The sequence below is a fragment of the Heptranchias perlo genome, chromosome 5 (assembly GCF_035084215.1).
Source record: "Heptranchias perlo isolate sHepPer1 chromosome 5, sHepPer1.hap1, whole genome shotgun sequence".
Lineage (NCBI taxonomy): Eukaryota > Metazoa > Chordata > Chondrichthyes > Hexanchiformes > Hexanchidae > Heptranchias > Heptranchias perlo.
Window position 1 is genome coordinate 127,936,639 of NC_090329.1, and position 13,329 is coordinate 127,949,967.

Here is a 13,329-nt window from a genome sequence, read left to right on the forward strand (position 1 = left end):
GAGCAGAGAGAGGGGGTGAGGAGAGAGGGGGGTGAGGAGGAGAGAGAGTGGGTGAGGAGGAGTGAGAGAGGGGGTGAGGAGGAGTGAGAGAGGGGGTGAGGAGGAGTGAGAGAGGGGGTGAGGGGAGTGAGAGAGGGGGTGAGGAGGAGTGAGAGTGGGGGTGAGGAGGAGTGAGAGAGGGGGTGAGGAGGAGTGAGAGAGGGGGTGAGGAGGAGTGAGAGAGGGGGGTGAGGAGGAGCGAGAGAGGGGGTGAGGAGGAGTGAGAGAGGGGGTGAGGAGGAGTGAGAGAGAGGGGTGAGGAGGAGGTGAGAGAGGGGGGTGAGGAGGAGCGAGTGAGAGGGGGTGAGGAGGAGAGAGAGAGGGTGAGGAGGAGTGAGAGAGGGGGTGAGGAGGAGTGAGAGAGGGGGTGAGGAGGAGTGAGAGAGGGGGTGAGGAGGAGTGAGAGAGGGGGTGAGGAGGAGTGAGGAGAGGGGGTGAGGAGGAGTGAGAGAGGGGGTGAGGAGGAGTGAGAGAGGGGGTGAGGAGGAGCGAGAGAGGGGGTGAGGAGGAGCGAGAGAGAGGGTGAGGAGGAGCGAGAGAGATGGTGAGGAGGAGAGAGAGAGAGGGTGAGGAGGAGTGAGAGAGGGGGTGAGGAGGAGTGAGAGAGGGGGTGAGGAGGAGCGAGAGAGAGAGGATGAGAGAGAGAGAGGGTGAGGAGGAGTGAGAGAGGGGGTGAGGAGGAGTGAGAGAGGGGGTGAGGAGGAGTGAGAGAGGGGGTGAGGAGGAGTGAGAGAGGGGGTGAGGAGGAGCGAGAGAGAGGGTGAGGAGGAGAGAGAGAGGGGTGAGGAGGAGTGTGAGAGGGGGGTGAGGAGGAGGAGCGAGAGAGATGGTGAGGAGGAGAGAGAGGGTGAGGAGAGAGAGAGAGGGTGAGGAGGAGTGAGAGAGGGGGGTGAGGAGGAGTGAGAGAGTTGGTGAGGAGGAGAGAGAGAGAGGGTGAGGAGGAGAGAGAGAGAGGGTGAGGAGGAGAGAGAGAGAGGGTGAGGAGGAGAGAGAGAGGGGGTGAGGAGGAGTGAGAGAGGGGGTGAGGAGGAGCGAGAGAGATGGTGAGGAGAGAGAGAGGGTGAGGAGGAGTGAGAGAGGGGGTGAGGAGGAGAGAGAGAGAGGGTGAGGAGAGAGAGAGAGGGTGAGGAGGAGTGAGAGAGGGGGTGAGGAGGAGTGAGGGAGATGGTGAGGAGGAGAGAGAGAGAGGGTGAGGAGGAGTGAGAGAGGGGGTGAGGAGGAGCGATGAGAGGGGGTGAGGAGGAGTGAGGGAGATGGTGAGGAGGAGAGAGAGAGAGAGGGTGAGGAGGAGTGAGAGAGGGGGTGAGGAGGAGCGAGAGAGGGGGTGAGGAGGAGCGAGAGAGATGGTGAGGAGGAGAGAGAGAGAGGGTGAGGAGGAGAGAGGGTGAGGAGGAGAGAGAGAGAGGGTGAGGAGGAGAGAGAGAGAGGGTGAGGAGGAGAGAGAGAGGGGGTGAGGAGGAGAGAGAGAGGGTGAGGAGGAGTGAGATGGTGAGGAGGAGAGAGAGAGGGTGAGGAGGAGAGAGAGAGGGTGAGAGGAGAGAGAGAGGGTGAGGAGGAGAGAGAGAGAGGGTGAGGAGGAGAGAGAGAGGGGGTGAGGAGGAGAGTGTGAGGGGGTGAGGAGGAGTGAGAGAGAGGGTGAGGAGGAAGTGAGAGAGAGGGTGAGGAGGAGTGAGAGAGAGGGTGAGGAGGAGTGAGAGAGGGGGTGAGGAGGAGTGAGAGAGAGGGGGTGAGGTGAGAGAGAGAGGGTGAGGAGGAGTGAGAGAGGGGGGTGAGGAGAGAGAGAGGGGGTGAGGAGAGAGAGAGGGGCTGAGGAGAGAGAGAGAGGGGGTGAGGAGGAGTGAGAGAGAGGGTGAGGAGGAGTGAGAGAGAGGGTGAGGAGGAGTGAGAGAGAGGGTGAGGAGGAGTGAGAGAGAGATGGTGAGGAGGAGTGAGAGAGGGGGTGAGGAGGAGAGAGAGAGAGGGTGAGGAGGAGTGAGAGAGAGGGTGAGGAGGATGAGAGAGGGGAGTGAGGAGGAGAGAGAGAGAGGGTGAGGAGGAGTGAGAGAGAGGGTGAGGAGGAGTGAGAGAGAGGGTGAGGAGGTGAGAGAGAGAGGGTGAGGAGGAGAGAGAGGGGGTGTGAGGAGGAGAGAGAGAGAGGGTGAGGAGGAGTGAGAGAGAGGGTGGAGGAGTGAGAGAGAGGGTGAGGAGGAGAGAGAGATGAGGGTGAGGAGGAGTGAGAGAGAGGGTGAGGAGGAGTGAGAGTGAGGGTGAGGAGGAGTGAGAGAGGGGGGGTGAGGAGGTGAGAGAGGGGGGTGAGGAGGAGAGAGAGGGTGAGGAGTGAGAGAGAGGAGAGGGTGAGGAGGATGTGAGAGAGAGGGTGAGGAGGAGTGAGAGAGAGGGTGAGGAGGAGTGAGAGAGAGGGTGAGGAGGAGTGAGAGAGAGGGTGAGGAGGAGTGAGAGAGGGGGGTGAGGAGGAGTGAGAGAGAGGGGGTGAGGAGAGAGAGAGGGTGAGGAGGATGTGAGAGAGAGGGGGTGAGGAGAGGAGAGAGGGGGTGAGGAGAGAGAGAGGGGGTGAGGAGAGAGAGAGGGGGGTGAGGAGAGAGAGAGAGAGAGAGGGGCGTGAGGAGGAGTGAGAGAGGGGGTGAGGAGGAGTGAGAGATGAGGGTGAGGAGGAGAGAGAGAGGGTGAGGAGGAGAGAGAGAGGGGGTGAGGAGGAGAGAGAGAGGGGGTGAGGAGGAGAGAGAGAGGGGGTGAGGAGGAGAGAGAGAGGGGGTGAGGAGGAGAGAGAGAGGGTGAGGAGGAGTGTAGAGAGAGGGTTGAGGAGCGAGAGAGGGGTGAGGACGAGAGAGAGAGAGAGAGGGGGTGAGGAGGAGAGAGAGAGGGGGTGAGGAGGAGAGAGAGAGGGGGTGAGGAGGAGAGGAGAGGGGGTGAGGAGGAGAGAGAGAGGGGGTGAGGAGGAGAGAGAGAGGGGTGGTGAGGAGGAGAGAGAGAGGTGGGTGAGGAGGAGAGAGAGAGGGGGGTGAGGAGGAGAGAGAGAGAGGGTGAGGAGGAGTGAGAGGAGGGTGAGGAGGAGTGAGAGAGAGGGTGAGGAGGAGAGAGAGAGGGGGTGAGGAGGAGAGAGAGAGGGGGTGAGGAGGAGAGAGAGAGGGGGTGAGGAGGAGAGAGAGAGGGGGTGTGAGGAGGAGAGAGAGGGGGTGAGGAGGAGAGAGAGAGGGGGTGAGGAGGAGAGAGAGAGGGGGTGAGGAGGAGAGAGAGAGGGGTGAGGAGGAGAGAGAGGGGGTGAGGAGGAGAGAGAGAGTTGTTTCCCAGCTCGTGAGTTGCCCTCTGTGGAGCAGACTGACCCCAGGTTGAGAGGAGCTGCCAGTCCCGGTCTCTCCCCCCCCCCCCCCCCCCCCTCCCGCCCCCCCCCCCACACAAACCTTCAGCTCCTTCTCCTGTTTCAACACTTTCTCTTCCTTCTTCCTTTTCTTCTTGGCCGTCGTTTCCCCATCGACATCGTCGCCTTTTCTTTTCCTTCAGAATAAAATGGAGTGTTAAACTCGGTGGGTTTCCCTCCCCCTCCGCGGGCTCCAACTCGCCCCTGGGGTCCAGTTCCGCAAGGCCCCAGACGCCCCCTACCCTCCCGCTTCATGCGTGTCAGCGTAGAGAGCCAGCACATCTGAGCCCATTCCTATCCTCAGCCAACATGCAAACCTATAGCACAAAAGGAGGCCATTCAGCCCACTGTGCCTGTGCTGGCTCTTTGAACGAGCTATCCGATTCGTCCCACTCCCCCTGCTCTTTCCCCATCGCCCTGCAAACTTCGTCCCCTTCAGGTACATAACTTGAGCAGCGGCCATTGCACAGCGATCAGGGGCAGCAAGGCTGACGGTTTGAGCCCCTCCTCCGCGCCCCCCACCCCCCCCCCAAGCCCAGGGGCGTCAAGACCTGTTAAGAGATCCCCGACTGCTGTCTCAAACGCAGCGCAGACTGGGGAGCAAACCTCAGAATCTCCTGGTTTGTGGGGTTCAGCACCATGCTGGCTGCTGCTCACCAAGCCACCGGGGGTCGCCCTCTTACATTTCCAAACCAATTTGGATACAACAACGAATTGCATTTATATAGTGCCTTTAACGTAGCGAAATGTCCCAAGGGGCTTCACAGGAGCGATTATCAAACTGCCAGGTATGAGGCAACTGTGGCAATTAAAAGGCAGTGCCAGTGTTACACCCGCAGGCCCCTTGGATGGCCCACCGTGCCACCCAGTGTAGCACCCAGTTATCAAGACCAGGTTCGATCCCTGTTCCTCGTAAAAGCATAAGAAATAGGAGTAGGCCATACGGCCCCTCGAGCCTGCTCCGTCATTCAATCAGATCATGGCTGATCTTCGACCTCAACTCCACTTTCCTGCCCGATCCCCATGCACTTAAGAGTCCAAAAATCTATCGATCTCAGCCTTGAATATACTCAATGACTGAGCATCCACAGCCCTCTGGGGTAGAGAATTCCAAAGATTCATAACCCTCTGAATGAAGAAATTTGTCCTCATCTTGATCCTAAATGGCCGACCCCTTATCTTGAGACTATATCCCCTAGTTCTAGACTCTCCAGTCAGGGGAAACAACCTCTCAGCATCTACCCTGTCAAGCCTCTAAGAATTTTATACGTTTCAATGAGATCACCTCTCATTCTTCTAAACTCCAGAGAATATAGGAAATTGGACATGAAGCTGAGTTCGGATCGGTCAATGCCCTGTGGGTGGCGGAGAGGGCCCAGGGGCTATGTGGCCGGGTCCTGCTCCGACTTCTTGTGTTCTTTAGATTTGTGGTTGGGATCAGATCAGCCATGATCTTATTGAATGGCGGAGCAGGCTCGAGGGGCCGATTGGCCTACTCCTGCTCCAATTTCTTATGTTCTTAATCTATCCTCACAGGACAACCCTCTCATCCCAGGAATCAATCTAGTGAACCTTTGTTGCACCCCCTTCTAAGGCAAGTATATTCTTCCTTAGGTAAGGAGACCAAAACTGTACACAGTACTCCAGGTGTGGTCTCACCAGAGCCTTATATAATTGCAGCAAGACTTCCTTACTCTTGTACTCTAACCCCCTTACAATAAAGACCAACATACCATTTGCCTTCCCAACTGCTTGCTGTACCTGCATGTTAACTTTTTGTGATTCGTGTACAAGGACACCCAGATCATGTACAAAGACACCCAGAAGTATATAAAAAGGAAGAGGGTAGCTCAAGTAAACATTGGTCCCTTAGAGGATGAGACTGGGGAAATAATAATGGAAAACACAGAAATGGCAGAGGAATTGAACAGATATTTTTTATCTGTCTTCATAGTGGAAGACACTAATAATATATCAGTAATAGTAGAAAATCAAGGGGCAAAGGGGAGGGAGGAACTGAAACAATCACTATCACTAGAGAAAAAGTACTAGGTAAACTAATGGGTCTAAAGGCTGACAAGTCCCCTGGACCTGATGGCTTGCATCAGAGGGTCTTAAAGGAAGTGGCTGCACAGATAGTGGATGCATTGGTTGTAATCTTCCAGAATTAACTAGATTCTGGAAAAGGTCCCAGCGGATTGGAAAACCGCAAACGTAACACCCCTATTCAAGAAGGGAGTGAGACAGAAAGCAGGTAACTATAGACCTGTTAGCCTAACATCTGTCATTGGGAAAATGCTAGAATCCATTATTAAGGAAGTAGTAGCAGGACATTTGGAGACTCATAATACAATCAAGGAAAGTCAACATGGTTTTATGAAGGGGAAATCGTGTCTGACAAATTTATTAGAGTTCTTTGAGGAAGTAACGGGCAGGGTGGATAAAGGGGAACCAATGGAAGCAGTATATTTGGATTTCCAAAAGGCATTCAATAAGGTGCCACATAAAAGATTACTGCACAAGATAAGAGCTCATGGTGTTGGGGGTAATATACTGGCATGGATAGAGGATTGGCTAACTAACAGAAAACAGAGTCGGGATAAAAGAGTCATTTCCAAAATGTCAATCTGTAACTAGTGGGGTGCCGCAGGGCTCAGTGCTGGGGCCTCAACTATTTACAATATATATCAATGACTTGGATGAAGGAACAGAGTGTCTTGTGGCCAAATTTGCTGATGATACAAAGATAGGTGGAAAAGCAAGTTGCGATGAGGACACAAAGTGTCTGCAAAGGGATATTGACAGGTTAAGCGAACGGGCAAAAATTTGGCAGATGGAATATAATGTGGGAAAATGTGAAGTCATCCACTTTGGGAGGAAAAATAAAAAAGCAAAATATTATTTGAATGGAGAAATATTACAAAATGCTGCGGTACAGAGGGATCTGGGTGTCCTCGTACATGAAACACAAAAAGTCAACATACAGGTGCAGCAGGTAATCCGGAAGGCAAACGGAATATTGGCCTTTATTTCTAGGGGGGATGGAGTATAAAAGCAGGGAAGTCATGCTACAACTGTACAGGGTGCTGGTGAGACCACACCTGGAGTACTGTGTACAGTTCTGGTGCCCTTATTTATGGAAGGACATACTTGCATTGGAGGCAGTTCAGAGAAGGTTCACTAGGTTGATTCCGGGTATGGGAGGGTTGTCTTATGAGGAAAGATTGAACAGGTTGGGTCTATACTCATTGGAGTTTAGAAGAATGAGAGGAGATCTTATTGAAACATACAAGATTCTGAGGGGACTCGATAGGGTAGATGCTGAGAGGATGTTACCTCTCATGGGGGAATCTAAAACTAGGGCGCATAGTCTCAGAATAAGGGGTCGCCCGTTTAAGACGGAAATGAGGAGGAATTTCTTCTCCCAGAGGGTCATGAATCTTTGGAATTCTTTACCCCAAAAATCTGTGGAGGCTGAGTCATTGAATACATTCAAGGCTGAGTTAGACAAATTTCTAATCAGCAATGGAGTCAAAGGATATGGGAAAAGAGCGGGAAAGTGGAGTTGAGGTAAAAATCAGATCAGCCATGATCTCATTGTCTGGCAGAGCAGGCTCGAGGGGCCGAATGGCCCACTCCTCCTATCTCTTATGGTCTTATAGATCTCTCTGACTACCAACATTTCTTAAACTCTCACCTTTTAAAAAATATTCTGCTTTTCTATTCTTCCTACCAAACTGGATAATTTCACATTTCCCCACATTATACTCCATCTGCCACCTTCTCGCCCACTCACTTAACCTGTCTATATCCCTTTGCATCCTCCTCACAGCTCACTTTCCCACCGAGCTTTGTATCGTCAGCAAACCTGGATACATTACACTCGGTCCCTTCATCTAAGTCATTGATATAGATTGTAAATAGCTGAGGCCCAAGCACTGATCCTTGCGGCACCCCACTAGTTACAGCCTGCCAACCTGAAAATGACACGTTTATCCTTACTCTGTTTTCTGTCCATTAACCAATCCTCAATCCACACTAATATATTACCCCCAATCCCATGAGCCCTAATCTTGTGTAACAACCTCTTGTGTGGGACCTTATCGAATGCCTTTTGAAAATCTAAATATACGACATCCACTGGTTCCTCCTTATCTACCCTGCTGGTTACACTCTTTAAAAAAAAAACTCATAGATTTGTTAAACATGATTTCTCTTTCATAAAACGACGTTGACTTTGTCTAATCATATGATTTTTTAAGTTATTACGTCCTTAATAATAGATTCTAGCATTTTCCCTACTACTGATGTCAGACTAACTGGCCTATAGTTCCCTGTTTTTTCTCTCCCTCCTTTCTTGAATAGCAGGGTTACATTTGCTACCTTCCAATCCACAGGGACTGTTCTAGAATCTAGGCAATTCTGGAAGATCAAAACCAATGCATCCACTATCTCTGCAGCCTCCTCTTTAAAACCCTAGGATGTAGGCCATCAGGTCCAGGGGATTTGTCAGCTTTTAATCCTATTAACTTCTTCACTAATTTCTTTAAATATTTTCTTTACTAATCTTTATTGCTTTAAGTTCCTCACTCTTATTAGACCCTTGGTTCCCCTTGTTTAACGTCTCTGGCATTTCCTTATTCTCCATTATAATTTCTCCTGTCTCAGCCTCTAAAGACCCATGTTTACTTTTGCTAATCTCTTCCTTTTTACATACTTGTAGAAGCTCTTACAATCTGTTTTTATATTTCTTGCTAGTTTACTCTAATATTCAATTTTCTTCCTCTATCAATTTCTTGGTCATCCTTTGCTGATTTCTAAAACCCTCCCAATCCTTAGGCTTACTACTCTTTTTGGCAATATTGTAAGCCACCTCCTTTAATTTAATACTATCCTTAATTTCTCCAGTTAACCACAGTTGGATCACTTTTCCTGTGGAGTTTTTATTCCTCAAGGGAAAGTACATTCATTGAGAATTATGAATTATTTCTTTAAATGTTCGCCATTGCTTATATACCGTCATATCTTTTAATCTAATTTCCCAAACTACCTTAGCCAACTTGCTCCTCATACCTATGGAATTGGCTTTGTTTAAACTCAAGACCTTAGTTTCGGACTTAACTACATCACTCTCTAAATCAGTATGAAATTTTATCATATTATGATCACTCTTCCCCAGAGGATCCTTAACTATAGGATTACTAATTAACCGTGTCTCGTTACACAAGACTAGATCTAAAATAGCCTGTTCCCTGGTTGGTTCCTCGACATATTGTTCTAGAAAACTGTCTCGAATGCATTCCATGAACTCGTCCTCTAAACTACTTTTGCCAATTTGGTTTGCCCAGTCTATATGAAGATTAAAGTCCCCCATAATTATTGCATCACCCTTGTTACATGCTCCTCTAATTTCCTGATCGATATGCTGTCCAACACTGTAACTACTGTTAGAGGGCCGATAAACTACTCCCACCAGCGTTGGGGATGAACCGGGACAGATAGCAACGCATCTCTCTCCACACCTTGGGGGTTCTGGTAGGGGGTGTTATAATTGATCTCAGCCCCACATGAGCTGGTGATCTCGCTGATCGACTAAGTGTGGCATCAGGTTGGCCGGCCGGCCGACACCGTAAACCTCTGGTTTCCAAAGCTCTCCACCACTGGGGATTTTCCTCACCTCATGTTTGGGTCTGTTGTAGACTAATTGATAGAGATTGATTGCTATGATTAGTCAAAAACTCCATTATCAATGGATCATGCAGTTACCAGGATGATAGAAGGCAAACTAGATGGACTTTGGTCCTTTTATTGTCTAGTAATTGCTACGTCCCTCTTACACTAAGCAGCTCAAAGTGGCAAATAATTTTAATGCCCTAAATGCCACTTGCATCATCTGAATGGTGCTAAGCTAAAAACCAAACAGTTCTACACAGTTCCCCCGTGAGCTCAAGGTCACAGCGCACTCTTGTCCCACCAATTTCCTTCCCCCACCCCCCACCACCTCCTGCAGGACTTGACCGCCTGCTGAGGCAAATCTCACAGGTGCCCCATCCCACGAAGCCGATCTTCACATTGGAGCACCAGGGCCTACAGGCTAACAGGTTATTCCCACACCTTCACACCTCTCTTTTAAGTCAACACCTAACTTTCCGAATTGGGATCCCCCAGACCACATGGGTCCAGGAAGAGGAGCCAAGGGGCTCCCTGAAATCACTGCCTTTCTCTGTTTATTAACTTACTGCCAAGTCCTTTCTGTTGCTGTACAGATCAGTAAAAAAAACACACACCGTTTTCTCTTGGGGATATAATTGCTGTTATTAGGATTCTAAAAGGACTGGATAATGTCGACCATGACAAGCTGTATCACCTTGTCCAGAACAGTAGAACCAGAGGACACGGCCTGCACTTCAAGGGGGGATAAATTCAAAACTAATCTGCGGAAACATTATTTCAGTGAGCGAGTGGTCAATCTGTGGAACAGGCTCCCCAGGGAGACGGTGGAAGCAGTTAGTGCCGATTCATTCAAATGCAAATTAAAATATATTCTCAGAGAATAAAATTTTGGGATACAGTGCATGGGTAATTTGAGTCATGACATGTGGTAAGTGTAGGGGGCTCGGGAGGAACAGGTAACTTTGGACCTCTGGTTCCCAGAGCTCTCCATCACTGGGGATTTTCCTCGCCTCATGTCTGGGTCTGTTGTAGACTAATTGATGGAGATTGATTGCTGTGATTAGTCAATAACTCCATTATCGTTGGATCATGTGACTACCCGGATAGTAGAAGGTGAACTAGACGGACCTCGGACATAGGAATTTCTAGTCGAGAAAAGACCAATGTTCCTGACACTGTCTCTCAGGTGCTCATGATTTGGGGGGCAGGGGCGGTTCCCACAAGACCGTATCGAGTAGAGGAGTTCTCCCGGTGACCTGGTCAATATTTATCCCTCAACCAACATCACTAAAACAGATTATCTGGTCATTCTCACATTGCTCTTTGTGAGACCTTGCTGTGCGCAAATTGGCTGCCGTGTTTCCTACATCTGTCCATGACAGTATTGGTAGGAGTGACCACCGCACAGTCCTCGTGGAGATGAAGTCCTGCCTTCACACTGAGGACACCATCCAACGTGTTGTGTGGCACTATCACCGTGCTAAATGGGATAGATTCAGAACAGATCTAGCAGCTCAAAACTGGGCATCCATGAGGCACTGTGGGCCATCAGCAGCAGAATTGTATTCCAGCACAATCTGTAACCTCATGGCCCGGCATATTCCTCACTCTACCATTACCAACAAGCCTGGTTCGATAAGGAGTGTAGAAGAGCATGGCAGGAGCAGCACCAGGCGTACCGAAAAATGAGGTGCCAACCTGGTGAAGCTACAACTCAGGACTACATGCATGCTAATCAACAGAAGCAACAAGCAAGAGACAGAGCTAAGCGATTCCACAACCAACGGATCAGATCAAAGCTGCGCAGTCCTGTCACATCCAGTCGTGAATGGTGGTGGACAATTAAACAACTAACGGAAGGGGGAGGCTCTGTAAACATCCCCATCCTCAATGATGGCGGAGTCCAGCACGTGAGTGCAAAAGACAAGGCTGAAGCGTTTGCAACCATCTTCAGCCAGAAGTGCCGAGTGGATGATCCATCTCAGCCTCCTCCCGATATCCCCACCATCACAGAAGCCAGTCTTCAGCCAATTCGATTCACTCCATGTGATATCAAGAAACGGCTGAGTGCACTGGATACAGCAAAGGTTATGGGCCCCGACAACATCCCGGCTGTAGTGCTGAAGTCTTGTGCTCCAGAACTAGCCGCTCCTCTAGCCAAGCTGTTCCAGTACAGCTACAACACTGGCATCTACCCGACAATGTGGAAAATAGCCCAGGTATGTCCTGTCCACAAAAAGCAGGACAAATCCAATCCGGCCAATTACCGCCCCATCAGTCTACTCTCAATCATCAAAGTGATGGAAGGTGTCGTCGACAGTGCTATCAAGCGGCACTTACTCACCAATAACCTGCTCACCGATGCTCAGTTTGGGTTCCGCCAGGGCCACTCGGCTCCAGACCTCATTACAACCTTGGTCCAAACATGGACAAAAGAGCTGAATTCCAGAGGTGAGGTGAGAGTGACTGCCCTTGACATCAAGGCAGCATTTGACAGAGTGCGGCACAAAGGAGCCCTAGTAAAATTGAAGTCAATGGGAATCAGGGGGAAAACTCTCCAGTGGCTGGAGTCATACCTAGCACATGATGTGGAGATGCCGGTGATGGACTGAGGTTGACAATTGTAAACAATTTTACAACACCAAGTTATAGTCCAGCAATTTTATTTTAAATTCACAAGCTTTCGGAGGCTACCTCCTTCCTCAGGTGAATTTAAAATAAAAATTGCTGGACTATAACTTGGTGTTGTAAAATTGTTTACAAATACCTAGCACAAAGGAAGATGGTAGTGGTTGTTGGGGGCTAATCATCTCAGCCCCAGGACATTGCTGCAGGAGTTCCTCAGGGCAGTGTCCTAGGCCCAACCATCTTCAGCTGCTTCATCAATGACCTTCCCTCCATCATAAGGTCAGAAATGGGGATGTTCGCTGATGACTGCACAGTGTTCAGTTCCATTCGCAACCCCTCAGATAATGAAGCAGTCCATGCCTGCATGCAGCAAGACCTGGACAACAACCAGGCTTGGGCTGATAAGTGGCAAGTAACATTCGCGCCAGACAATGAACATCTCCAACAAGAGAGAGTCTAACCACCTCCCCTTGACATTCAACGGCATTACCATAGCCGAATCCCCCACCATCAACATCCTGGGGGTCACCATCGACCAGAAACCCAACTGGACCAGCCACATAAATACTGTGGCTACAAGAACAGGTCAGAGGCTGGGTGTTCTGCAGCAAGTAACTCACCTCCCGACTCCCCAAAGCCTTTCCACCATCTACAAGGCACAAGTCAGGAGTGTGATGGAATACTCTCCACTTGCCTGGATGAGTGCAGCTCCAACAACACGCAAGAAGCTCGACACCATCCAGGACAAAGCAGCCCGCTTGATCGGCAGCCCATCCACCACCTTAAACATTCACTCCCTTCACCACCAGTGCACTGTGGCTGCAGTGTGCATCATCCACAGGATGCAATGCAGCAACTCGTCAAGGCTTCTTCGACAGCACCTCCCAAACCCGCGACCTCTACCACCGAGAAGGACAAGAGCAGCAGGCACATGGGAACAACACCACCTGCACGTTCCCCTCCAAGTCACACACCATCCCGACTTGGAAATATATCGCCGTTCCTTCATCGTCGCTGGGTCAAAATCCTGGAACTCCCTGTCTAACAGCCCTGTGGGAGAACCGTCACCACACGGACTGCAGCGGTTCAAGAAGGCGGCTCACCACCACCTTCTCCAGGGCAATTATGGATGGGCAATAAATGCCGGCCTTGCCAGCGACGCCCACATCCCATGAACGAATAAGAAAAAAAGTTGTAACAGTGACTACACTTCAAAAGTAATGAGACAGTGGAGGGGACTTAGGAGCATGTCTACATATGCAGGGGGATCCCCGGGAGAGGGTCAATGTGGGCAGGGGGATCCCCGGGAGAGGGTCAATGTGGGCAGGGGGATCCCCGGGAGCGGGTCAATGTGTGCAGGGCGATCCCCGGGAGCGGGTCAATGTGGGCAGGGCGATCCCCGGGAGTGGGTCAATGTGGGCAGGGCGATCCCCGGGAGCGGGTCAATGTGGGCAGGGGGATCCCCGGGAGCGGGACAATGTGTGCAGGGGGATCCCCGGGAGAGGGACAATGTGTGCAGGGGGATCCCCGGGAGCGGGTCATCGTGTGCAGGGGGATCCCCGGGAACGGGACAATGTGTGCAGGGCGATCCCAGGGAGCGGGTCAATGTGGGCAGGGGGATCCCCGGGAGAGGG

General features: G+C 50.8%; 1 protein-coding gene across 1 annotated transcript in view; it reads right to left on the reverse strand.

Annotated features, from left to right (window-relative positions):
• The window catches only part of parp1 (poly (ADP-ribose) polymerase 1), a 108,835-nt gene that overhangs the window by 50,599 nt on the left and 44,907 nt on the right, over nucleotides 1-13,329 (reverse strand). Inside the window, exon 5 of the mRNA XM_067985189.1 lies at nucleotides 3,438-3,531. Within this exon, the coding sequence (XP_067841290.1) occupies nucleotides 3,438-3,531 (94 nt within the window). The remainder of the gene's footprint in view (nucleotides 1-3,437; nucleotides 3,532-13,329) is intronic.